The 25,387-nt window shown below is 50.3% G+C and overlaps 1 protein-coding gene across 1 annotated transcript in view; it reads right to left on the reverse strand.

The window, feature by feature from the left end:
- Positions 1 to 13,909: 13,909 nt before the first annotated feature.
- LOC141047911 (cytochrome P450 2B19-like) overlaps positions 13,910 to 25,387 on the reverse strand; it is a 310,299-nt gene continuing 298,821 nt past the window's right edge. Inside the window, exon 10 of the mRNA XM_073543231.1 lies at positions 13,910 to 14,333. Within this exon, the coding sequence (XP_073399332.1) occupies positions 14,140 to 14,333 (194 nt within the window). The 3' untranslated portion in view covers positions 13,910 to 14,139. The remainder of the gene's footprint in view (positions 14,334 to 25,387) is intronic.

Here is a 25,387-nt window from a genome sequence, read left to right on the forward strand (position 1 = left end):
TTTCCACTCCCTGCTCAGCCGTATATACCGTATACTCTTAGCTATTGACTGACGTTTATTACTGAGACATTGGACTCACTGTGGGGTATTAATCAGTGACTGGACAGCTCGCTCCTCCTGCAGCTTTGTAACAAAATACAATGATGGTAATAATAAAGAAAGTAAATCTGACATTTTACAATCATGTTACAGAAGAAAGCACCAAAATTTAAAGAAATAGTAATACAAATAATCTATTCCTGCTCCTATAAATTGGATTTACGGAGAACATAACATCTCTTTCTTTCTTTTTCTCTCTCACTCTCTCAAAGTAGGAGACTGTAGGAGTGCTGCCCTACAAAGAAGGGTTAATAGTTTATTTTTATAAATTAAAATGCAAGTGAATAATGAAAAGAGAAATGTGAATCCCATCAGTATCTGGTGACCTCCCGTCCCCTCCATCATCACTATCTGGTGACCTCCTGTCCCCTCCATCATCAGTATCTGGTGACCGCCTGTCCCCTCAATCATCAGTATCTGGTGGCCGCCCGTCCCCTCCATCATCAGTATCTGGTGACCCGCATCCCCTCCATCATCAGTATCTGGTGACCCCGTCCCCTCCATCATCAGTATCTGGTGACCTCCCGTCCCCTCCATCATCACTATCTGGTGACCTCCTGTCCCCTCCATCATCAGTATCTGGTGACCGCCTGTCCCCTCAATCATCAGTATCTGGTGGCCGCCCGTCCCCTCCATCATCAGTATCTGGTGACCCGCATCCCCTCCATCATCAGTATCTGGTGACCCCGTCCCCTCCATCATCAGTATCTGGTGACCTCCGTCCCCTCCATCATCAGTATCTGGTGGCCGCCCGTCCCCTCCATCATCAGTATCTGGTGACCCGCATCCCCTCCATCATCAGTATCTGGTGACCTCCCGTCCCCTCCATCATCAGTATCTGGTGACCTCCCGTCCCCTCCATCATCACTATTATTATTATTATTTATTTATTGTTATAGCGCCATTTATTCCATGGCGCTTTACAAGTAAGGAGGGGTATACATAAAAACAAGTACAATAATCTTAAGCAATACAAATCATAACTGGTACAGGAGGAGAGAGGACCCTGCCCGCGAGGGCTCACAATCTACAAGGGATGAGTGATAATACAGTAGGCGAGGGTAGAGCTGGTCGTGCAGCGGTTTGGTCGATCGGTGGTTACTGCAGGTTATAGGCTTGTCGGAAGAGGTGGGTCTTCAGGCTCTTTTTGAAGGTTTCGATGGTAGGTGAGAGTCTGATATGTTGTGGTAGAGAGTTCCAGAGTAGGGGTGATGCGCGAGAGAAATCTTGTATGCGATTGTGGGAAGAGGAGATAAGAGGGGAGTAGAGAAGGAGATCTTGTGAGGATCGGAGGTTGCGTGCAGGAAAGTACCGGGAGACGAGGTCACAGATGTATGGAGGAGCCAGGTTGTGGATGGCTTTGTATGTCATGGTTAGGGTTTTGTAATGGAGTCTCTGGGCAATTGGGAGCCAGTGAAGGGATTGACAGAGAGGAGAAGCTGGGGAATAGCGGGGGGACAGGTGGATTAGTCGGGCAGCAGAGTTTAGAATAGATTGGAGGGGTGCGAGAGTGTTTGAGGGGAGGCCACATAGCAGGAGGTTGCAGTAGTCAAGGCGAGAGATGATGAGGGCATGGACTAGGGTTTTTGCAGATTCTTGGGTGAGGAATGAACGGATTCGTGAAATATTTTTGAGTTGAAGTCGGCAGGAAGTGGAAAGGGCTTGGATATGTGGTTTGAAGGAGAGATTAGCGTCAAGGATTACTCCGAGGCAGCGAGATTGTGGGACTGGGGAGAGTGGGCAGTCATTTACTGTAATTGATAGGTTCGTAGGGGGGGTCACGTGAGATGGGGGAAAGATGATGAATTCTGTTTTGTCCATGTTGAGTTTCAGAAATCTAGCGGAGAAGAAGGATGAAATAGTGGACAGACATTGAGGGATTCTGGTTAGTAGGGAGGTGATATCTGGTCCAGAGATGTAGATCTGTGTGTCATCAGCGTAGAGATGATACTGAAAGCCATGAGATTCTATGAGCTGTCCCAGGCCAAAGGTGTAAATAGAGAACAGCAGGGGCCCAAGGGCTGAACCTTGTGGGACTCCGACAGATAGGGGGCGAGGTGAGAAGGTGGTGTGTGAGTGGGAGACGCTGAATGTCCGGTCTGTTAGGTATGATGAGATCCAGGATAGGGCCAAGTCTGTGATGCCGAGGAATGAGAGGGTCTGTAATAATAGGGAATGGTCCACTGTGTCAAAGGCAGCCGACAGGTCCAGGAGGAGGAGGACAGAGTAGTGTCGCTTGCTCTTGGCGGTTAAGAGGTCATTGGTGACCTTAGTAAGGGCAGTTTCAGTGGAGTGGTGTGACCGGAAGCCAGATTGTAAGCGGTCGAAGAGGGAGCAAGAAGAGAGATGGGAGGACAGTTCAAGGTAGACGTGTTGTTCCAGTAGCTTGGAGGCGTAGGGGAGAAGTGATATAGGGCGATAGCTAGATACAGAGGATGGGTCAAGAGAGGGCTTTTTGAGGATAGGTGTGATGGAGGCATGTTTAAAGCTTGAGGGGAAAACACCAGTTGTTAGTGATAGGTTGAAGAGATGGGTTAGGGTTGGGATGAAGACTGTGGTGAGGTTTGGTATGAAGTGGGATGGGATCGGGTCGAGTGCACAGGTGGTAAGATGTGATCTTGAGAGTAGAGTGGAGAGTCGATCTTCTGTAATGGTGGAGAAGTTGGTTTTGAAGGTGGAGGGCTGGGAAGTCGGGAGGAAGGGTTCTGGGGGCTGTTGACCAAAACTTTCTCTGGTGACATCCCGTCCCCTCCATCATCAGTATCTGGTGACCCGCATCCCCTCCATCATCAGTATCTGGTGGCCGCCCGTCTCCTCCATCATCAGTATCTGGTGACCCGCAATCCCTCCATCATCAGTATCTGGTGGCCACCTGTCCCCTCCATCATCAGTATCTGGTGACCTCTGTCTCCTCCATCATCAGTATCTGGTGACCCCCGTCCCCTCCATCATCAGTATCTGGTGAAAACCCGTCCCCTCCATCATCAGTATCTGGTGACCGCCTGTCACCTCCATCATCAGTATCTGGTGACCGCCTGTCCCCTCAATCATCAGTATCTGGTGACCACCTGTCACCTCCATCATCAATATCTGGTGACATCCGTCCCCTCCATCATCAGTATCTGGTGACCCGCATCCCCTCCATCATCAGTATCTGGTGGCCGCCCGTCTCCTCCATCATCAGTATCTGGTGACCCGCAATCCCTCCATCATCAGTATCTGGTGGCCACCTGTCCCCTCCATCATCAGTATCTGGTGACCTCTGTCTCCTCCATCATCAATATCTGGTGACATCCGTCCCCTCCATCATCAGTATCTGGTGACCGCCCGTCACCTCCATCATCATTATCTGGTGACCTCCGTCTCCTCCGTCATCAGTATCTGGTGACCACCCGTCCCCTCCATCATCTGTATCTTGTGACCCCCGTCTCCTCCATCATCAGTATCTGGTGACCTCCATCCCCTCCATCATCAGTATCTGGTGACTGCCCGTCCCCTCCATCATCAGTATCTGGTGACCCCCGTCTCCTCCATCATCAGTATCTGATGACCTCCGTCCCCTCCATCATCAGGATCTGGTGACCGCCCGTCTCCTCCATCAGTATCTCGTCACCTCCATCATCAGTATCTGGTGACCGCCCGCCACCTTGGATCGCCCGCCAGGGCAGTGAGGTACTCTGTACTGGGCCGCTGTCTCAGAGGGATGTGTCACAGTGGCGGTGACCCGGTCTGTGGCGCTGGGTGTCCATGCAAAAGGGGTAGAACGTGGCTGAATAAAGTTTATAGATGGATGATATTTGACGCCACCTGTGGTGCTCGGCAATGAAGGGGTTAAGCCAACGCTGCAGACAGATCCTCTGGGACAGATGGTATAAGGCGGCAAGATGTAATAGCTCCCCACAGGTAGAGCTGTAGTCCCAGGGCAGTAGTAATAGGTGTTGAGGAAGAGGGTGTAGTGTTAGGCACAGAGATGTAGGTTAGTTAAGGAAGATCTGTGAGATGGAGGAAAGACGATGAGTTCAGATTTGTCCACATTGAGTATGAGGAAGCGAGAGGAGAAGAAGGAGGATATGGCTGATAGACACTCCGGGATTCTGGATGTTACATATTACAGAACCACTTAGCACCCAAAATATGTTGTGCAGTTATATGTATGGATAATAGGTTCTACGTGAGATGCATGTCCCTAATGCATCAGCATTCCCCTTTTGTCCGCCCTCTCCCCACCTTTGTAATTTCCACAGTAAACATCGGCAGGCTCCGGCCACCTGCGGCTTTTGTAATGCATGTCTGGCCTGCCGCTTTTCTATGGCCTGCCCTCTGTATCTGTGTGATATATTCTGTGTCCTGTGAGTAAAGTGTTGTCAGACTGGAAATACGTGGAGAAGCAGTGATCTTTTATATGCGCCCATGTAACCCAGGGATTCCAGCCAGCGTCATTCATTCAGACTCCAGCCAAAGCAGAATGGACCTCCGAAAACACGGGGTGGTACTGAAAGAGGTACCCCAGCTTGGTAGACCCCGTTACACTGGTGGCAGCAGTGGGATTTGATACCCCTTCTACAGGAGGAAAGGAATGAATGGAAAATAACTACCAGAAGTTAAAGAGGACTACATTAAAAGATCTGGTGGAAGCCCGAGGGTTGATCACCAGCAACAAAACAAAAGCGGATTTGATAGCAGCCATCATGGAACACGACAGTGCAGCGCCCCCCAATGTGAACGTGGAGGAGAACGAATTCCAGAGGGAGGTAAAGAACAGACTGGCGTTCTATGGCCTAAACCCTGCAGTAGAGATCATACGAGAGGTGATGGCTGATGTGCGTACTGATCTGAAGGAAAAGATGGCCGAGCGGACCAGAATAGAGCTAGCCAAGATGGAGATGGCAGAGCGGACCAAAGTGGAGCTGGCCAAGATGGAGATGGCAGAGCGGAGAGAGGAGAGCCAGCGAGCAGGGGGAGCTCTGGCCTTCGACCAGGTACCTTCAACAGTAAGCCACAAAAAGATCCAGTATAATGCCTTCCGACAGTTGGGGGAGGCAGAGGAAGACATTGATGGCTTTCTGCAGGACTTTGAGCAGCAGTGTGCCCTTCATCAAGTGAAGCCAGAGGAACGGGTTCAGATTTTGGCCAGCAAGCTGACAGGCCGAGCAGCGGACGCCTATCGCACGGTACCTGATGAGGACTGTATGGACTATGAGCGGATCAAAGAAGTGATCTTGGCCCGGTATGCGCTGACACCAAAGGCCTATCGCCAAAAGTTCTGCGGACTTATAAAACGCGTAACCGATACCCACGCTGAATGGGCCTGTAAATTACGGCGATCACTGCTACAAGTGGGTACAGGGGAGCTAAGCAACCACTAAGGAGGATGTCCTCCAGGTCTTCCTGTTAGAATGATTCTTTAATGGACTAAACCCCGAGACACAGGAATGGCTTCGGGACAGGCAGCCAACGACTCTTGAGGAAGCCGCTTGTCTGGCCGATGAACATCATGATGCCAGGAGGCCGCAATTCTCCGGATCAAAGGTGGTCACTAGGGGCCCGCCCATGGACCTGGAGGGCCCCAAACCACCGAAGATTGTAGGGGGACCAGCTAGAAACCCGGCCTACCACAGTCCCCCTGGGGCGTGATGCCACACCTGCCGTCAGCTGGGCCACCTGCAAAGACAATGCCCCAACCGGACTCAGCATACCCAGTGGCCAAAGGCGGGAACAGCTACCTTCAGCCGGGCTGCTATACACTGCTACCAAGGCGAAGCTGACCCGGCATTGGGGGCTACGACTAACCAAGGGGTGGAAGAGATGGAGGAAGTGCTGCATGAAGTAGACCCCGTGCAGGCAGCCCGGGCAGATAATCGACAACAGCATCGACAGGTCGTGTTGGTTAATGGGAAACGTATGCAGGGACTAAGAGATTCCGGAGCAACTTTGATCCTTGTGAAGCCTCATCTCGTCCGGGACCAAGAGAAGACAGACCGGACAGTGGCAGTCCGTGTAGCAGGGGGAGCTATACATCGACTATCCACTGCCAGGATTCACCTGAACTGGGGAGTCGGGGATGGCCTTGTTGAGGTCGGCTTGATGGAGGATTTGCCTGCAGACGTCTTGCTGGGAAATGACTTGGGGCCCATGTTGTCTGCATTCTCGGTGGCCCCTCTAGCTGAGACCTATCCTGTGACCACCTGGAGACAAGCTCGAGCTGCGGAGGCGGAATCACACTCAGAGGAGGCTCAGGTAAGACATCCCAGCCCTACATGTATTCCCATAGCCAGACACATTTCTTGGGCCACCCCAGATGAATTTAAGAGGGAGTTACTTGAGGATCCTTCATAAGAGGGATATCATGGGAAGGCACAGGAGGGGAGAGGAGTACTGAAATGGGAACAGTTTGTATGGAACCAGGGACTCCTCTACCGGATCACAGAGCAGCACCACACAGGGACGAGCCCCACTATAAAACAACAGCTGGTAGTTCCCAAGAAGTATAGGCAGGAGCTACGGCGAATCTCTCATGATATACCCTTGGCCAAGCACTTCGGCGTCAGTCGCACCAGGCATCGTCTGTCACAAATCTTCTTTTGGCCGGGGGTAACCTATGATGTTCGTCAGTACTGCCAGACCTGTGACAGTTGTCAGCGCATTGGCAAGAGGGGGGATCGATGCAAGGCCAAATTATGCCCCCTCCCCATTGTGGAGGAACCATTTAGCCGAGTAGCGGTCGATCTGATAGGGCCGTTAACCAAACCCAGTCCGTCCGGGAAAAAGTATATATTGACAGTGGTAGATTATGCCACACGGTATCCAGAGGCGGTTGCGTTACCTAACATACTGGCAGAGACGGTGGCGGCCGCTCTGCTCCAGGTTTTCTCACGGGTTGGATTTCCCCGGGAGATTATCTCGGACCAGGGTGCCCAGTTTACAGCAGAGGTGATCAACCAACTGTGGAAGCTGTGCGGCGTAAAGTCCATTAGAAGCGCCCGGTACCACCTGCAAACCAATGGGTTGTGTGAATGCTTTAACGGGACATTAAAACAGCTCATTGGGACTTTTACCAGGACATACAGGGACTGGGAGAAATTCTTGCCACACCTCCTGTTTGCCTATCGGGAGGTGCCCCAAGAATCCATGGGGTTCTCCCCGTTTGAGCTGGTATACGGGAGACGGGTAAGGGGACCCCTAGACTCAGTGCTGGAACACTGGGAAGGGGAGGGCCTCATAGAAGGGGTACCTATTGTACCCTATGTGCTGGAATTCCGGGACCGCCTACAGGAGCTGACTCAGGCTGTACGTGAGAACATGCAGGCGACCCAGCGGCGCCAGCGCATATGGTACGATCGGAGGGCCAGAGAGCGCACTTTGGAAATAGGACAGAAGGTCCTGGTGTTAGAGCCCACTAAGCAGAATAAGTTTCAAGCTGCATGGCAGGGGCCCTACCAGGTAGTGGGGAAAATAGCCGACACAACCTATAATGTCGCCGATTGTGACGACCCCGGGGTTATCCGCATGTTCCATGTGAATATGCTGAAGCCCTACCGGGAGCGCCCTGAAGAGGTATTGGCCATCTGTGCACCTGAAGCAGAGGATTTAGCTGGACTTCCCTTGCCAGATGTCTTAGGGGAAAGGACTCAGTCTAAAACATGGGACCAGGTACACTTGGGTGAAGACCTAGGCCCCCGGGAGAGACAGTAGGTGGAGGCGTTGTTGAGGCTGCGACAGAGGATGTTTTCAGAGAGACCGGGGTACACTCGCCTGGCACAACACAAGGTTGAGACCCAGGATCAGACCCCCCTGCGACAAAACCCCTTCCGCATCCCTAAGTCTGTACGAGAGGGGATGCGACAAGAGATACAAGAGATGTTGCGTTTAGGGGTCATTGAAGAATCAGTCCCTGGGCATCCCCCGTAGTGTTAGTGCCCAAGAAGGATGGGACTACACGGTTTTGTGTAGACTATCGTAAGCTCAATGAGAAAACAGTGACAGATGCATATCCCATGCCGCGTGTGGATGAGTTGTTAGACCGGCTGGCAGGGGCATCGATCTATGCAAAGGTTACTGGCAGATTCCCCTTAGTCCTGACGCTATTCCCAAGTCAGCATTTGTCACCCCGTTCGGCTTATTCCAGTTTCGAGTTATGCCATTCGGGATGAAGAATGCCCCGGCGACCTTCCAAAGGCTGGCTGACCGGCTTCTGGATGGTCTCCAGGACTATGCTTGTGCCTACCTGGACGACATCGCCATCTACAGTGCGACATGGGAAGAGCATCTAAATTACCTAGAGACAGTATTGGACAGGATCCACCAGGCCGGAATCACCCTGAACCCAAACAAGTGTCACGTGGGAAAGCAGAGGTTCAGTATTTAGGGCATTGGGTGGGAAGTGGGAAACAGTGACCAGAACCAGCCAAGAATGAGGCCATAGCCAAATGGCCCATCCCATGCACTAAAACCCAGGTCATGGCGTTTCTAGGAACAGCGGGGTATTACAGGAAATTCGCTCCCAATTACAGCAGCGTAGAAAGCCCCTCACTGATTTGACCCGTAAGAACCAACCCCGCCAGGTAACCTGGACCTCAGAGTGTGAGGAAGCCTTCCGCCAACTAATGGACGCCCTCACCAATACCCCTGTATTGGCCGCACGCGATCCAACTAAACGTTTCCTTGTTCATACAGACGCTTCTATGTTTGGATTGGGGGCAGTACTGAGCCAAGTCGGGCCGGACGGCCAAGAACACCCGGTAGCTTATCTGAATCGGAAACTACTGCCTCGTGAAGTAAGCTATGCGGCCATCGAGAAGGAGTGCCTGGCGGTAGTATGGGCACTCAAGAAGTTGCAACCATATTTGTATGGATGACAGTTTCCCCTCCTAACGGACCATAATCCCATAATGCCGATGGACTAAGTCGACAAACGGAACTTGCACCAACCCCATAAACTTCGGTCATCCCCAAACCGATCCGTTGAGGATCAGACTGTGTATGCCGATTGCATCGCTGAAAATGGGAGCCGTGTTACGTATTACAGAACCACTTAGCACCCAGAATATGTTGTGCAGTTATATGTATGGATAATAGGTTCTATGTGAGATGCATGTCCCTAATGCATCAGCATTCCCCTTTTGTCCGCTCTCCCCCCCACCTTTGTAATTTCCACAGTAAACATCGGCAGGCTCCGGCCACCTGCGGCTTTTGTAATGCATGTCTGGCCTGCCCCTTTTCTATGGCCTGCCCTCTGTATCTGTGTGATATATTCTGTGTCCTGTGAGTAAAGTGTTGTCAGACTAGAAATACATGGAGAAGCAGTGATCTGTTATATGCGCCCATGTAACCCAGGGATTCCAGCCAGCGTCATTCATTCAGACTCCAGCCAACGCAGAGCGGACCTCCAAAAACACGGGGTGGTACTGAAAGAGGTACCCCAGCTTTGTAGACCCCGTTACACTGGACAGCAGAGAGGTGATATCTGGGCCAGAGAGACAGATCTGGGTGTCATCAGCATAAGGTTGGTACTGAAATCCATGGGACGTTTTGAGTTGCCCCAAGCAAAGTGTATAGATTGAGAAGAGTAAGAGTCCTAGAACAGAGCCTTGGGGGACTCCAGCAGAGAGAGGGTGGGATGAGGAGGTAGTGTAGGAGTGGGAGACACTGAATGTGCGTTTGGAAAGGTATGAGGAGATCCAGGATACGGAGAGGTGTTTGATGCCAAAGGAGGAGAGGATCTGCAGTAGGAGGCAGTGGTCAGCTGTGTCGAAAGCAGAGGACAGGTCTAGAACGAGGAGTATTGAGTATTGTCCATTAGCTTTGGCTGTAAGTAGGTCATTAGTAATTTTGGTCAGGGCTGTCTCAGTGGAGTGATGGGGGCGGAAACCAGATTGTAAATTGTCAAAGAGCAGGTTAGATGAGAGGTGGGAGGAAAGTTCAGCGTGGACATGCTGCTCCAGGAGTTTGGAAGTGAATGGGAACAGCGATATTGGGCGATAGCTGGACATAGCGGTTGAGTTGAGGGTTGGCTTTTTAAGGATAGGCGTGATTGTGGCCTGTTTAAAAGAAGAAGGGAAGATAACGGACGTTAGTGATAGGTTGAAGAGGTGGATTAGGGATGGGATTAGAGTGGTGATGAGGTTGGGGAGGAGGTGGTATGGGATGTGGTCGAGTGCACAGGTGATGAAGTGTGATTTGGAGAGGAGACAATTAAGCTCCCCTTCAGTGATGTTGGAGAGGGAGGTTATGGTGTTTTGGGCATTGGTCTGGTATACAAAGGGGTTGTGGTGATTGAACAATGAAGACTTGCCGTATATGGTCGATCTTATTTTTGAAGTTGTGGCAAAGTCCTCAGCAGAGATGAGGGAGGTTGGAGGGGGCAGTGGTGGGCAGAGGAGGCCTATAAAAGTTTTGAATGACTGTTTGAGGTTGTGGATAGGGAAGGTACGAGGGTTGTGAAGTAGGCCTGTTTAGCAGAGGTAAGGGCAGATTTGAAAGCGAGTGTTGCCTGTTTGAATGCAGTGAAGTCGTCTTGCAAATTTGTTTCCTTCCAGCGCCGCTCTGCAATCCTGGACACTTGCTGGAGCTTTTTAGTGGTGTTATTGTGCCAGGGTTGTCTGTTAATATGTCAAGAAGTGCCACACCATGAGGCTGTGTTGGTTCTTCTAGGAGCATTCAATCACTGCAGACAGCATGTGCGCTATATTGTATTTTGGGTCTACAGCAATATATTTATTTTTGCCTGACTATTGTAGGCAAAAATAATTATATTACAGTAGACCCAAAATACAAACACAATTTTTTGTACATCCAGGCTATCACAGGGTTTCTCTGGTTTAGACCCTCTTCCTATTATGGGCATATATATGAATGTTCTAGCACATGTTGTTTTCTCGCCGGTTGCTGGTCCACACAGGACTGTTGCATATTATGTGTATTATCTATTGTATATAGGAGCAAGGCACATGCGGTTTGTTCTTTATCATTGTTTTTAGATGTTTTTATGCGGTGTTCTCAACAAAGCTTTTTCTATCCTTAAATTAAGATTGTGGTGTGCATTCATCATAGTGGTCTTCTCTTTCTTTGTCCTGTTTAAAAATATTTTTTCATGTACAACAGCCCAAATCACAAAACAATGTCACTACAGCACTAAATGGCAAGATTGGATCTAGCGAGCTGTTTCACATTTAGCAAGTGAACAAATAAAATTTAAAACGGTATACTCGTGCATGGAGCACACTAGAAGCAGTGCACAACACACTTGTATGACGTGTGATCTGCTGTCTTTCTCTGTGGGCTTCAGTAATTGCAAAAAAATAAAATAAATATATCTGGAAGGTCGATTTCACAGCCACACAGGACACTAGCTATCCAAACTCCCTGAGTAAGAAACAACTGCCTAGCTAACTAGCTAAAATCTATCAGAAAATCAGGAGCAGCCTCTCTGTGCTGTTACAGTGTCAAAGTGGCACTAAAACCAGATGTCCGCTATTTATATGGGGAGGGACATGTGATTTCAGCATTGTGTCAGGACATTGTGGGTGTTTCATGCTCCCTGATTGGCTAGCCACAATGTGTACACATAAAGTTAGGAAAAAAAAATGACTGTTTACAAGAACGCGGCGCCTCTGCGCTCTGCGACCCCCCACCCCTAATCAAACACGCTCCAAACGCTCATCTTACATCACCATTATCGCTGCTAAAGTGCTGAAAATACGTTAGTGACAACGCAAATATTTTCCCGCACTTTTACAGAATGTTGCCGATTTTTACCGATTTTATAACATTTTGCTCATGTTTCCAATCACAAATCCCAATGTGCCATATTCATGCCGAATTTATGTTTGGCGATCGTTTTTAGAACAAATTCGCTCATCACTACTTACAAATCAACTGGGTGAAGAGACAGCGTTGTGTTGTGTCTGCTATCTGATGTTATACTTCTCACCAAGTTGTTTAGTGAAGAAAAGTTTATTTTTGGCCTCTGGTCATTTCTATTCCATCTGACACTGATCTGCCATGTCAAGCTGCAGCATATGGTCTGCACAGGTGTGCCACCAGGATAACAGGAGCACACATACACAGCCAGCAAAGATATCCATTTTCCTATGATGCGCTATTCAACCATGGCTGCCGCCCCACACATTGCAGGTGCCCATCCCTGCATCATCCATATCTGGCGACCACCTGTCACCTCCATCATCAGTATTTGCTTACCACCCATCTCTTTCATAATCAGTATCTGGTGATCGCCCATCAATTTTTCTCGTCACTTGTACACAGGTTATGGAGGAAATCAGCAGAAGATTATTCCAAACATCTCGGAGAATTGATCCCAGATCTTTTGTGTATGAAGTTTGTGCAGATCCTTCTGTCTGTTCATGTGATCCCAGACAGACGGGATGATGGGAGATGAGCGCATTGTGTGGCCATAATACCAGTTCCAGGATTCCGCATTATTAATGGCATGGGTTGGGTGTGGGGGGCATTGCTGGGCTGCAGAATAAATTTGGAGCCAAACACCTCCTTGATGGCATTACTTGATGGGTAAATGTATTTCTCAGCACTGACTCCACCAATAAATGAGCATTGTTGAGGACAGTATACGCAGGGTTTGGCCAAGGAAAGTTAGTGCAGCAGATGAAACACATCATATTACTTTCCTTTTATATCAGAAGATGCCCAGGTGTGCCCTCAGCTCAGAACTGGCAGCAACAATTGGGACCAGCTATGTAAGGAGGAAAACCAGGCTGCGGGTACCTGCATCAGGCCGGGTCCGGAACTGTTGAGGCTGCGTCCCATGTTGTCCGGGAGAAGGAATGGGGGACTGGACAGGTCCCATGACTCGGGGAGAAGGGGCGTGACTAAGCCGGGCAGAGAGCAGAAAGTGCGCGAATGAGCAGTCAGCGAGAGTGCAGGAGGGTGTACAGCGTGCTCCGCACCCCGAGCAGCAGCGCCCAGATGTACTGTAGCTGAGCTTGCCTGAGCACTACAGTGAGACATTGAGAGTGGAAAGCGCTGCGCGCCTGGCTAAGGACATGACAGCGCTCGTGTGGAGAATCATTGGCCGGTCACAGGAGTCTGAGGTGTGTTCTGCTTTGCTGACACGTGTGTATCAGCCCACGCTCTGTACAGGGCCTCCGGCAGCGTCCCTGACTTTGGCTGCCCAGATTTATGGACTAGAGGCTCAGTGGGCAAAAACCGGTGACCGCTGTTGCCGCCAGAAGTTGGACCAATCCCCGTTAGACGACATCTGAGTACACCACGACGGCCGTTGCCAGTACTACAACCCCCATCTGACTGGATACGGATGAGGACCAGTGGAAACTACGATAAGTGCTGCTTAAACCTCAGACTGTTGCATTAGCCTTTGTTCTTCATGTAATTCTTGTTTATTGTTTTGCAGCTCCCTGCGAGATTACTTGCATTCTTACTGTTAATATTAAACAATATTATTATACCGCATTGCTCTGCGACCCCTGCGTACTGCACTTCTGCACCTGCTTACACTTACACCAAGCTACTGATTGGAGATGTCTTATTAAAAGTGATCTTTATGGGCGAATTGTTGCCCGATGACAGACCTTCCACTTGGAATCTAGGCTAAAAACTAACTCCGCTACGAATACAATATATAGGAACTGGGATCCGGAAAAATGTCAGCAGGTCTCCGGACTGAGGAGTAGAGATGAGCGAACTTGTTTGGAAAACATTCGCCAATCTCAAATTTGTTTACTACTTTTATTTTGTAGTTTAGTTTTATTTGCACTTGTCAAAACTAGGAGAATTGTCTTGTTTATCAGAGGCGCTAACAGGCCAAAAACATCAGTAAGTGAATGTGTTACTTTATTTATTATATTCCTAAATTTTTATGATTTTTACAGAATTTGACTAAAATTCTGCCAATAAATTTGACACAATGTGAAAGAATTGTTTTCCCAAATTTTCAATGCAAATTCTAAATCTTTTATTTTTTTTTCTCATCATTGTCTTTTTGTCACAAGTTCTGGATTATTTTCTTATATTCTCATCCGTATAGAGCAGCTGGATGGCAGTCGGTCACTTGGCCAAGGCACGAGGCACGGCACATATCTGGGCTGATGCCATGATTTTCTCCTTGTTAAGGGTCAGATATTTCAAGTCCTGACGTTCTGTCCCTGGGGGGAGGGTGAAGGTGAATTTCTGGAGCAAAGCAGAGAAGAGTAAGAAGAGCTCCATGCGGGCCAGGCTCTCTCCAAGACAAACTCGCTTCCCTAGAAGACAAGGCAAAACATATGTGATAATTATCTTATTCCCGGTGTCGCTCTATGCTTTAGTTCCCACCATCTATAGACCTCTGCTCGCTGTCGGTTTATATTTACCAATGTATAATATCGGTGGAGATTCATTGTCTCATTCTTGAGGTTGCCATCTGTGGTTTGGGTAGTAGAATGCTAAGATATAATATTTTAAATGGAACCTGTCACATCCCCAAATGTTATTAACTTGCAGTTATAGGGTTAATCTCAGGTTATTAGTGTTCCAAAGCTGTCCAACTGCCGTACTAAAAGCGTCACAACCAGGAGGAAATTCATTAAATTCCTCCCAGCAGCCTCCAGCTTTCAGTCCTAGAGCTGTGCTGTTATGGCTTTTGTCACTGCTCCTTACTAAGTGAGCTGCAGTAAGCATGCCGAGGCACCACTGACTACAGCTGTGTCTGTAGTTGTCATGTGTGTGTTGTGATGTACAATGTCTGCAAGATATGTTTTCTGTTGCAATGTGCTAACAAACCCTCCATTTTCTTTGAGAAGCTGCCTGCCAGTGTCTCAGTTACATTGCACACTACAGCAGCTTCCCTTCCCCCGAGTGCCATAAACCAATTTCCTGTCACCCCATTTGGCTTCTCTCAGCCTCAGATGAAAGAGGAAAAAAAAGTGCGGGAAAGGAAAACTCTTTGTTTGAAATAAAGGTTAGAGGTAACCCTTTAAGAGCCTGCCCTGCGAAAACCGTACCAAGTAGAGATATGGAAATCATATTTTTGTAACCTGAGCGGTCCCAGCTTCGATACCGCGTATCTTTCGAAGTTCTACCCTGTCCAGAACCTGAGATAGGATTTCCGCCCAAATGGACGGTCATATCGCATAGATGTTTGATGTTTTCTTGATAGGCTCATTACGCTGGGAAACATGATACCACTGATGAGTCCATACCAGCTTCTCCCATAAAGTTATAGCTAATCTAAGTTTTGTAGCCAAAACATAACTTGGATAAGAGAGGTGGGATCAACCCAGAATGCACCTCTCTGTGATGTCACATAGGAAAGTCTATAAGGCATTCCCTGGCAGAACCAGCTCAGAACAGCTGCAGAGTCCGTGCTGACGAGAACTCAGATGAGTGGAGATGCGCAGCTCCGCCTCCACCCCCCTTAAAACCACATGGGATGCCTAACAACAATATGGAACTGTGAGTGTAATCTCTTTGTTTTCTCCACTTTTATTTTATACCTGTACTGTACATATTTTATGTCTCAATTTTATAGCAACTTTTATCTGTAATCACTGTCCTCTTTCGGAAAATAAAGGAAATAATTATTTAGATCTGTCTCCATGCTCTAAGAATCGAACTATACGCCTTTGTTAGATAATCGCTACTAATTCAAGGGGTTTGCCACGGACCCTCTTAATTTAACACTGTGAATTAAGTAACCGTGACTGGTGGCAGCGCGTTGTGCACGGCTATTGCGGCTTGCTGGCAGTCCAGAAGGGTCTTATATTGCTGAATAAGGGTCTGCGGCCACAGCATTGATAATTCCCTTACTGCAGAAGCCTATTTGCCGGTTCACAACAGGCAGCCCGTCCGGCGACCAATTATCCTAGGTGCAGTTCCCTGACTGACCTGAGGGTAAGGGGGGCGCCGGAGAGCTGCGAGTTCCAAAGTGGAACTGAGAAAGTGGGATATACATAAATCCCCGCAGTACTTGGAAGATTGATAGCAGTGGTGGGGCATCCAAATTAAACTCCCCCTGCGGCAAATTGTAGAGCGAGATTAGCTTGCTGGATATTTTTGGTCACATGGTGCCAGTGGTGGGATAACTAAGATAAGCCCCAACGGTGCCTGTGATAGCCGTGTGCCGGCAGTGTGTCTCGTCCCTCCGTCCGCTGATACACCCGTGTCAGTGGTGGGACTGTGACATAGTGGTGACACAGGGTCCGCTGTCCGTCGCGTTTTGGTGGCAGCGGGACCCCCGTTAGTCGCCTCCGTAAGTAGACGAACGGCCGTGGGCTGTTCGTCACATATTGGTGGCAGAGCGGTGGGATAATCCTAGAGCATTAGTGATTTGGTTTGAGCAATCATTCCTCTCACTAAAAACCTGCACGGTTCCTGCGGGAATCCTGCATCATAGGTTTTGGAGAACAGACTCAGTGGTTACTAGTTCTGAGACATTTGTGTGTACGTACAAGTATTCCCTCCCATTTCTTCGTTTTTCTTTTCTATCTTTTATTTGGCAACCATGGCTACGTGGGGAGAATCTTATTATAAGCAGCTTAATAAGGACATCCTGAGGTCCCTGTGCACGTCAAAGCAGATTGATGTCGCCGACAAGACCAAAGCCCAGTTGGTCATGGCTCTAGTGCAATGGGAAGAGAGCCAGGGCACAGAAGGCAGCACCAATGCCGATGGTGCAGCCGCAGGGGTCCAGATGGTGCAGACCGCCAGCCGGGAAGTCCTGGACCCCTATCTGCAATTGGCTCTACAGCAACTCCGTGCCGAAGACCATGTTGGACGTCTGCAGCTGATCCAGCAAGCTCAGGAGAGAGCCGAGCGCCAAGCAGAAGCTCAGAGAGCCCATGAGCTGGAGATGCTCCGGGGGGGGTGGAATGCCCCCACAGCTCGACGCAGTGAGCCCATCAGCGTCCAGACTCCTAAACCCCGGCCAGAGCATTTTCCCGTGATGGAAAAGGATGGGGACTTGGACACGTTTCTGCGAGCCTTTGAGAAAGCCTGCAGACAGTACCGACTGCCCGAAGACCAATGGGCCAGGTACTTGACCCCAGGGCTAAAAGGCAAAGCTCTGGAGGCGTTTGCTTCTCTTCCGCAAGCGCATGATGATGACTATCACGCCATAAAGGAGGCGCTGATCGCCAAATATCGTCTGACACCTGAGGTATACCGAAAGAAGTTCCGGCACCTCCAACGTGGCCCACACGATAGCTACAGTGATGTGGTGCAAGGACTCAGGACCCACTTTGACCAGTGGATCCATGGACTGTCCGTTGAAACCTTTGAGCAGCTACGGGACCTGATGATCAAAGACCAGTTCCTGCATCTCTGCCCAGCTGAGGTCCGACAGTTCATCCTGGACCGCGAACCAACGAACGCGGACAAAGCGGCGCAGATCGCCGACAACTACAAGGCCAACCGGAAGCCCGAGACGCGGAGGCCAGTCGCCACCAGCTGGAAAGGGGGTAAGCCAGCAACCAACCCCAATGCCCCAGCTAGCCGTCCCTCCGGAGGCCCTGTCCCTGTTGCCAACAACAGGCCGGCTACTGAAAGTCGCCTGTGTCACCACTGCCAGCGGCCTGGTCACTTCTTTTATGCCTGTTCGAATTGGCCGAAGAACCCCCCAGCCAAGGCCACCTGGCCCAACGCCTCTGTTCTTTTGGTGGGAGGTGTGGTTGGGAGGGCTGACGACAACGTTCAACCTGTTCAGGTGGGGGCCCGTCTTGCTACAGGCCTCAAGGACACCGGGGCTGAACGAACCCTCATCCGTCCTGGACTGGCGGCCCCTGAAGAGTTTGTTGAGGGGAAAACCCTGACTGTCACCGGGATTGGAGACACCCGTTGTCCCTTGCCAGTGGCACGAGTTTTTCTTGACTGGGGTGCTGGGAGCGGGTTGAGGGAGGTGGGAGTGTCTGAAAACCTGCCCACTGATGTTTTATTGGGGACTGACTTGGGGCGGATGGTTGCATACTACGTCCCTGACACCCTTCCCCAAACTGATAATAAGGGTAACGTTAACCCTGATGATGATGATGAGGGGAAACTGAATGTGTTACCTGCTAATGCCTTGATGAGTAATGATGCAACTAACAACCATTCTTTCCCCAGGTATGATGCTGGTGCTGATGTGAATGTACCAAAGCAAACTGATAACCATTCTTCTCCTAGGAAGGATGATGATGATGTTGATGTATCTGTGCTGACTGAACCCGTTAACCCTTTCTTTGAAGCGGTAGATGTGTCCACAGGTACCGAAGTGCTCAGCCCCGTCACTCTGCGGAGTGAGATGGCTGAGGAACCCCTGGCAGGAGTAAGCAACGGTGCTCAAGGAAATGGGGAGGTGCATGGGGACCATGAGGAAGGTAATGCCATGCAGCTGACCAGTGCCACCGAGGAAGGTAACTGGCCCATCAGTAGCACTGCTCCTGAAGTGTTGGGGGTGGATGGGGAGGTAGAGCCCAAGCCAGCACCGGCTGGTGGGTCTGTAGAAATCCCCAGGGAGACAGCATACATAGCAGCTGTCACACGCAGTCAGAGTGCCCAGATCGCAGGTAACGCACTGTCTTCTGGACCCTCTGCTGCTACAGGAGAGACTGAACCAGAGGTGAACCCAGAGCCGGTTCCAGAGGGTCCCAGTAAAGAGGGGACCCTGACGTCACTTCTGGCAGCCTCCAGCATGGAGTTCCAGGCTGCTCTGCAGACGTCCACCTCCAAGTCTGATAAGGAGAGGGTGTTCTGGGAACGAGGAAGGTTGTACCGGGAGACAGTACCCGGAGATCCTAAAAAGGAGTGGTTGAGGGAAAGACAGCTGGTCGTCCCCTATCAGTTCAGAACCGAGTTGTTGCGGATTGCCCATGAGATTCCACTCGCTGGACACTTGGGGATCAGCAAAACAAAGGCACGGCTGTCTCAACACTTCTATTGGCCCAAGATGGGGACAGATGTAACACACTACTGCCGCTCCTGTGCCACCTGTCAAAAAGTGGGTAAGGCGGGGCCTGCTCTTAAGGCTCCCCTTATTCCTTTGCCGGTGATAGAGGAGCCTTTCCAGAGAATCGCGGTGGACATTGTAGGACCGCTGTCCGTCCCCAGCAGCTCCGGAAAGCGATACATTCTCACCGTGGTAGACTACGCTACCCGGTACCCAGAGGCAGTAGCTCTGTCTTCAACCAGGGCAGATAAGGTGGCTGACGCACTGGTGACCATCTTTTTGAGAGTAGGATTTCCCAGGGAGATGCTTACCGATCAAGGGCCCCAATTCATGTCTCGCCTAATGGAGGCTTTCTGTGAAAAAATGCAGGTGACGCAGCTGGTGTCGAGTCCGTATCACCCACAGACTAATGGTTTGTGTGAACGTTTCAACGGTACCCTCAAACAGATGCTCCGCATACTGGTTGAGACCCAAGGGCGCGACTGGGAGCGGTACCTCCCACACCTGCTGTTCGCTTACAGAGAAGTTCCGCAGGCCTCGACCGGGTTCTCCCCCTTCGAGCTCCTGTATGGCAGGCGAGTCCGGGGACCCCTTGGGTTGATAAGAGAATCCTGGGAAGATGAGCCAAACCCCACAGAAGTGTCCATCGTGGATTATGTCATGCGCTTCCGTGACAAGATGCAGACCTTGACGCAGTTGGTGCATGACAACATGACGCAGGCTCAGGCTGACCAGAAGCGCTGGTACGACCAGAACGCCCGGGAGCGGACCTACCAGGTGGGTCAAAAGGTGTGGGCGCTGGTCCCTGTACCAACGGATAAGCTTCAGGCAGCCTGGGAAGGCCCATACGTCGTCCACCAACAGCTCAACCCGGTCACCTACGTGGTCACGCTTGACCATGCTCGGGGTAGGCGTAAGGCCTTTCACGTCAACATGCTGAAGGTGCACTACGAACGTGAAGCTTGCGTCCTACCGGTCTGCAATCTGCCAGAGGATGGGGAGGAAGATCCCCTCCTGGACATGCTGGCCCAGGCCAAGGCCAATGGGTCCATTGAGGACATGGAGATAAGTGGTTCGCTCACCGTGTCCCAGCGGTTGCAGTTGATGGCCACCCTGGAACTCTTCCGGCCCATGTTCACCAACCGTCCTGGGAGGACGGAGTTAGCGGTTCATGAGGTGGACACCGGGAATCACGCCCCATTACGGCGAACACCTTATTGGATCTCTGAAACGGTGCAACAAGTCATGCGCCAAGAGATCGATGAGATGTTAAGGCTGGGGGTGATTCGACGGTCAAAAAGCACGTGGGCTTCATCTGTAGTCCTCGTGCCTAAAAAGGATCGAACCACCAGGTTCTGCGTGGACTACAGGGGGCTCAACGCCATCACAACCTCTGATGCCCACCCGATGCCGCGCATCGAGGATCTGCTCGAGCGGTTGACAAACGCCAACTGGCAGATTCCCCTGAGCCCTGAGGCGCAGGAGAAATCCGCCTTTATCACCCCCTTTGGACTGTACGAGTCCACGGTCATGCCCTTCGGCATGAAGAATGCCCCTGCCACTTTTCAGCGGATGGTCAACCACCTGCTTCGGGGACTGGAGGAGTACGCGGTGGCGTACTTAGACGATATTGCCGTCTTCAGTTCCACCTGGGAGGAACACCTTCAGCACCTCCAGGAGGTGCTCAAGCGTCTTCACCAGGCAGGCCTGACCATCAAGCCGGGGAAGTGCCAGATAGGCATGCGCAAGGTCCACTACCTGGGGCACCGGGTAGGCGGGGGTTCCATGAGTCCAGAGCCAGAAAAAGTGGACGCAATCGTGTCCTGGCCCACCCCCAGGACCAAGAAGCAGGTGAAGTCCTTCTTGGGCACTGCAGGGTACTATAGGCGGTTCGTACAGGACTATAGCACCCTTGCCAAACCCTTGACTGACCTCACCAAGCAGAGGCTACCCCAAACAGTCAACTGGACAGATGACTGTGAGGTGGCTTTCCAAGCTTTGAAAGCAGCCCTGTGCAACTCTCCAGTGTTGAGAGCAGTCGACAGCAGTCGCCCGTTTCTGGTACAGACCGACGCCAGCGAGTTTGGCCTCGGTGCTGTGCTTAGCCAGGTCGATTCGGGGGACCAAGAGCACCCCGTGTTGTATCTGAGCCGGAAACTTTTGCCGAGGGAAGTGGCATACTCGACCATCGAGAAGGAGTGTCTGGCCATGGTGTGGGCACTGCAGCGTTTGCAGCCCTACCTGTACGGGCGTGCCTTCACGGTGGTAACTGACCACAACCCTCTGAGCTGGTTGCACACAGTGTCCGGAACCAATGGAAGATTGCTCCGCTGGAGCCTTGCCCTTCAACAGTATGATTTTACTGTAAAACACAGGAAGGGCAGTGAAAACGGCAATGCCGATGGGTTGTCCCGCCGGGGTGAACCCGCTGAGGTGCGCATGGCCGATTACCGAGAGGTAATGCCTCCTTAGCGCCCTCTTAAGGGGGGAGGTGTGATGTACAATGTCTGCAAGATATGTTTTCTGTTGCAATGTGCTAACAAACCCTCCATTTTCTTTGAGAAGCTGCCTGCCAGTGTCTCAGTTACATTGCACACTACAGCAGCTTCCCTTCCCCCGAGTGCCATAAACCAATTTCCTGTCACCCCATTTGGCTTCTCTCAGCCTCAGATGAAAGAGGAAAAAAAAGTGCGGGAAAGGAAAACTCTTTGTTTGAAATAAAGGTTAGAGGTAACCCTTTAAGAGCCTGCCCTGCGAAAACCGTACCAAGTAGAGATATGGAAATCATATTTTTGTAACCTGAGCGGTCCCAGCTTCGATACCGCGTATCTTTCGAAGTTCTACCCTGTCCAGAACCTGAGATAGGATTTCCGCCCAAATGGACGGTCATATCGCATAGATGTTTGATGTTTTCTTGATAGGCTCATTACGCTGGGAAACATGATACCACTGATGAGTCCATACCAGCTTCTCCCATAAAGTTATAGCTAATCTAAGTTTTGTAGCCAAAACATAACTTGGATAAGAGAGGTGGGATCAACCCAGAATGCACCTCTCTGTGATGTCACATAGGAAAGTCTATAAGGCATTCCCTGGCAGAACCAGCTCAGAACAGCTGCAGAGTCCGTGCTGACGAGAACTCAGATGAGTGGAGATGCGCAGCTCCGCCTCCACCCCCCTTAAAACCACATGGGATGCCTAACAACAATATGGAACTGTGAGTGTAATCTCTTTGTTTTCTCCACTTTTATTTTATACCTGTACTGTACATATTTTATGTCTCAATTTTATAGCAACTTTTATCTGTAATCACTGTCCTCTTTCGGAAAATAAAGGAAATAATTATTTAGATCTGTCTCCATGCTCTAAGAATCGAACTATACGCCTTTGTTAGATAATCGCTACTAATTCAAGGGGTTTGCCACGGACCCTCTTAATTTAACACTGTGAATTAAGTAACCGTGACTGGTGGCAGCGCGTTGTGCACGGCTATTGCGGCTTGCTGGCAGTCCAGAAGTGTCTTATATTGCTGAATAAGGGTCTGCGGCCACAGCATTGATAATTCCCTTACTGCAGAAGCCTATTTGCCGGTTCACAACAGGCAGCCCGTCCGGTGACCAATTATCCTGGGTGCAGTTCCCTGACTGACCTGAGGGTAAGGGGGGCGCCGGAGAGCTGCGAGTTCTAAAGTGGAACTGAGAAAGTGGGATATACATAAATCCCCGCAGTACTTTGAAGTTTGATAGCAGTGGCGGGGCATCCAAATTAAACTACCCCTGCGGCAAATTGTAGAGCGAGATTAGCTTGCTGGATATTTTTGGTCACATGGTGCCAGTGGTGGGATAACTAAGATAAGCCCCAACGGTGCCTGTGATAGCCGTGTGCCGGCAGTGTGTCTCGTCCCTCCGTCCGCTGATACACCCGTGTCAGTGGTGGGACTGTGACATAGTGGTGACACAGGGTCCGCTGTCCGTCGCATTTTGGTGGCAGCGGGACCCCCGTTAGTCGCCTCCGTAAGTGGACGAACGGCCGTGGGCTGTTCGTCACATGTGTCACATTCTTCTTGGAGATATAGTGTTAAAAGATCACTATGTACTGTGATCACAGATCTTCCATTTTTCCTGCCTGTCATATATTAATTAGATTTGGTTTCCTTTGGTGCTGAAGAGGTTAATGACCCTTTTTATGCTAGTCAGAAACTTGCAGCTCCATTTTCAGCTGCTTCTGATCTGGTCATTACCTCTCCATATAAAACCTGGCCAGACCTTCTGTGACTTTGTAAGGAGGTGACAGAAGCCGTCATATGTCTCCCCCTCTTTGGACATAATTCACATTTAATACGTGCAGTTCCATAGCGTTTACAAATGTTAATGTATTCATTTACTGTAATGTAATGTATATGTACTTGAAATATATTGTGCATAAGATAGAAGATAGAAGAGAAAGGTAGCAGTAGCATAGGACAATAGGTGAAATAGAAAAGTGGGGCATACTAGAGATAGAGATTGAGAGTGTTAGAATAGCATAGTTAGTATAAGGGGTTTTCCAGGTTGGGAGGAGTTATAGATGGGTGTAGTACAGAACAGTGGGATATAGCAATGGGATTTCCAGGTTTGGGGCAGTTGTGATGCAGAAGTGAAAGAGCACAGTCAGATAGCCGTGTGGGTAAGGTTGCTTTGGCAAGAAGGGACTCCAAGCTGAGGAGTGTGCAAGCAGTCACCATCTTAAACGGTAACCATTTCAAGGAGGATCCGGGGCCTACGACCAGGACTAGGCAGAGATGAGATGGCGAGACTTTTTATCTTTTCCTATTGAGACCAGACAAGGGGAATTGGAGGAAGCTGGTGGACCTAAAGGCATGGACGTTGCAGACAGGACAGCAAAGCAGAGATTGCCAGGAGAGACAGAGATTGTCAGATGGGACAGGGATTGTCCAGCAGAGCAGAGATTGCCAGGAGAGACAGGGATCATCTGATGGGACAGGGATTGTCCAGCGGGGCAGAGATTGCAAGGAGGAGCAAAGATTGACAGGGAAAGCTCCAGGAATGTCATTGCATGAGAACTCTGCTGCATCTGTAATAAGAACTCTGTTACTAAGTAAAGTTGAACTGTTAAGCATGGATATGGATTCTGGACTCCTTTGTGAGAACCAAGAATCTGGGGCCAGGATGGCTGAAGCAGAAGGAACCCTAGAATCTAAAGGGAGTATTCCACTTTATGTTTCCTTTGTGGGGAGCCAGGGTGTGACGATGCAGCAGTTCCTTGCTTGGACTACCTTACAAAATTGGTGTAGATGGCAGGATTGCGTTTACTGGTGTGCAGAGTTGAGGAGCCCTGAAAACCGGCCATTAGAGTTTTAAGATGGCGTCGAACGCTGACATGAAGATGGCCGTCAGTGGCACGAAAGATGTGAATGTTGCCACCCATTGTGAGTGCCCTAAGAAGAAAAGGGCACAAAGTTCAGCTTGGCAGAAGCAGTGGCTTGAGCTAAGGCCACGTCCCATGGTGACTGATGCCTGGCGGTGAAGAAATAAGAAGGCCCGACCCTTGCAGCAGATTTCTGAGGAACAGGAGGAGTCTGAAGCCGAATGGGTGGAGCAGACGGAAGTAGCTGCACCCACGAACGAGCAGGGTCCGGACAAGAAGGACGTTGTATTTGGAATAGAGACGCCATTGCCGAACGAGTTACTGGTCCCCATGCAGTGGCGCAGCATGTCCTTCCATGGAGGTATCGGGCAGCAGGACTGAGAGTGGTCCGTGACCCAGTCGAAGTCAGACTCGCACCCTGGAGGATGGTGGATGGCGGAATGGGAAGATATGGTGCCCCGGAAGGATCGCTCATCGCTTCTGGGAGATTGGTTCCTGTTTGGTCAGCTGGTGAGAAAGATTGTCACGGATATAGAGAACCCTGAGCTGCAGCAGCTTGAAGCGATCGAGAAAGCGGAAGTAGTGGAAAGAGGGACTGTCGTGGCTGTTATCCTGAGTTTGTGCAGCCGCAGAGGAGGACTGTCACAGCCGGATGCAGCCACAGTGAGTGCAACACCTACCCTCACCACAGCCCCCCCACCTACTCCTGTCCAGGCACCTTCTTTGGTCTCCGCATTTTCCCATGGCAGCTACCGGGATGAACCTCTGGTTCCCACAGCTGAAGAGGCCCGGTGGGTGGCGGGAGTAATCTAGGAGAAAAAACGGTGGGAGTGCCAAATTTTAAAGGAGCTGCAGCACCGAGGGGGAGGAAACATGTCTGGCCGGAAGATGTGTGGCCTTATAAAATATTTTAACCCTACCAAAGGGTATGGGTTTATCCAAGAGGCCGAAACCGGTGACAAGATTTATGTAAATACCGGGTCCATCACGTTCGAGTGTCCTTTGCAAAAATGGAACAGGGTGACCCTT

The sequence above is a fragment of the Dendrobates tinctorius genome, unplaced genomic scaffold (assembly GCF_039654945.1).
Source record: "Dendrobates tinctorius isolate UK_male_01 unplaced genomic scaffold, ASM3965494v1 ptg000130l, whole genome shotgun sequence".
NCBI lineage: Eukaryota > Metazoa > Chordata > Amphibia > Anura > Dendrobatidae > Dendrobates > Dendrobates tinctorius.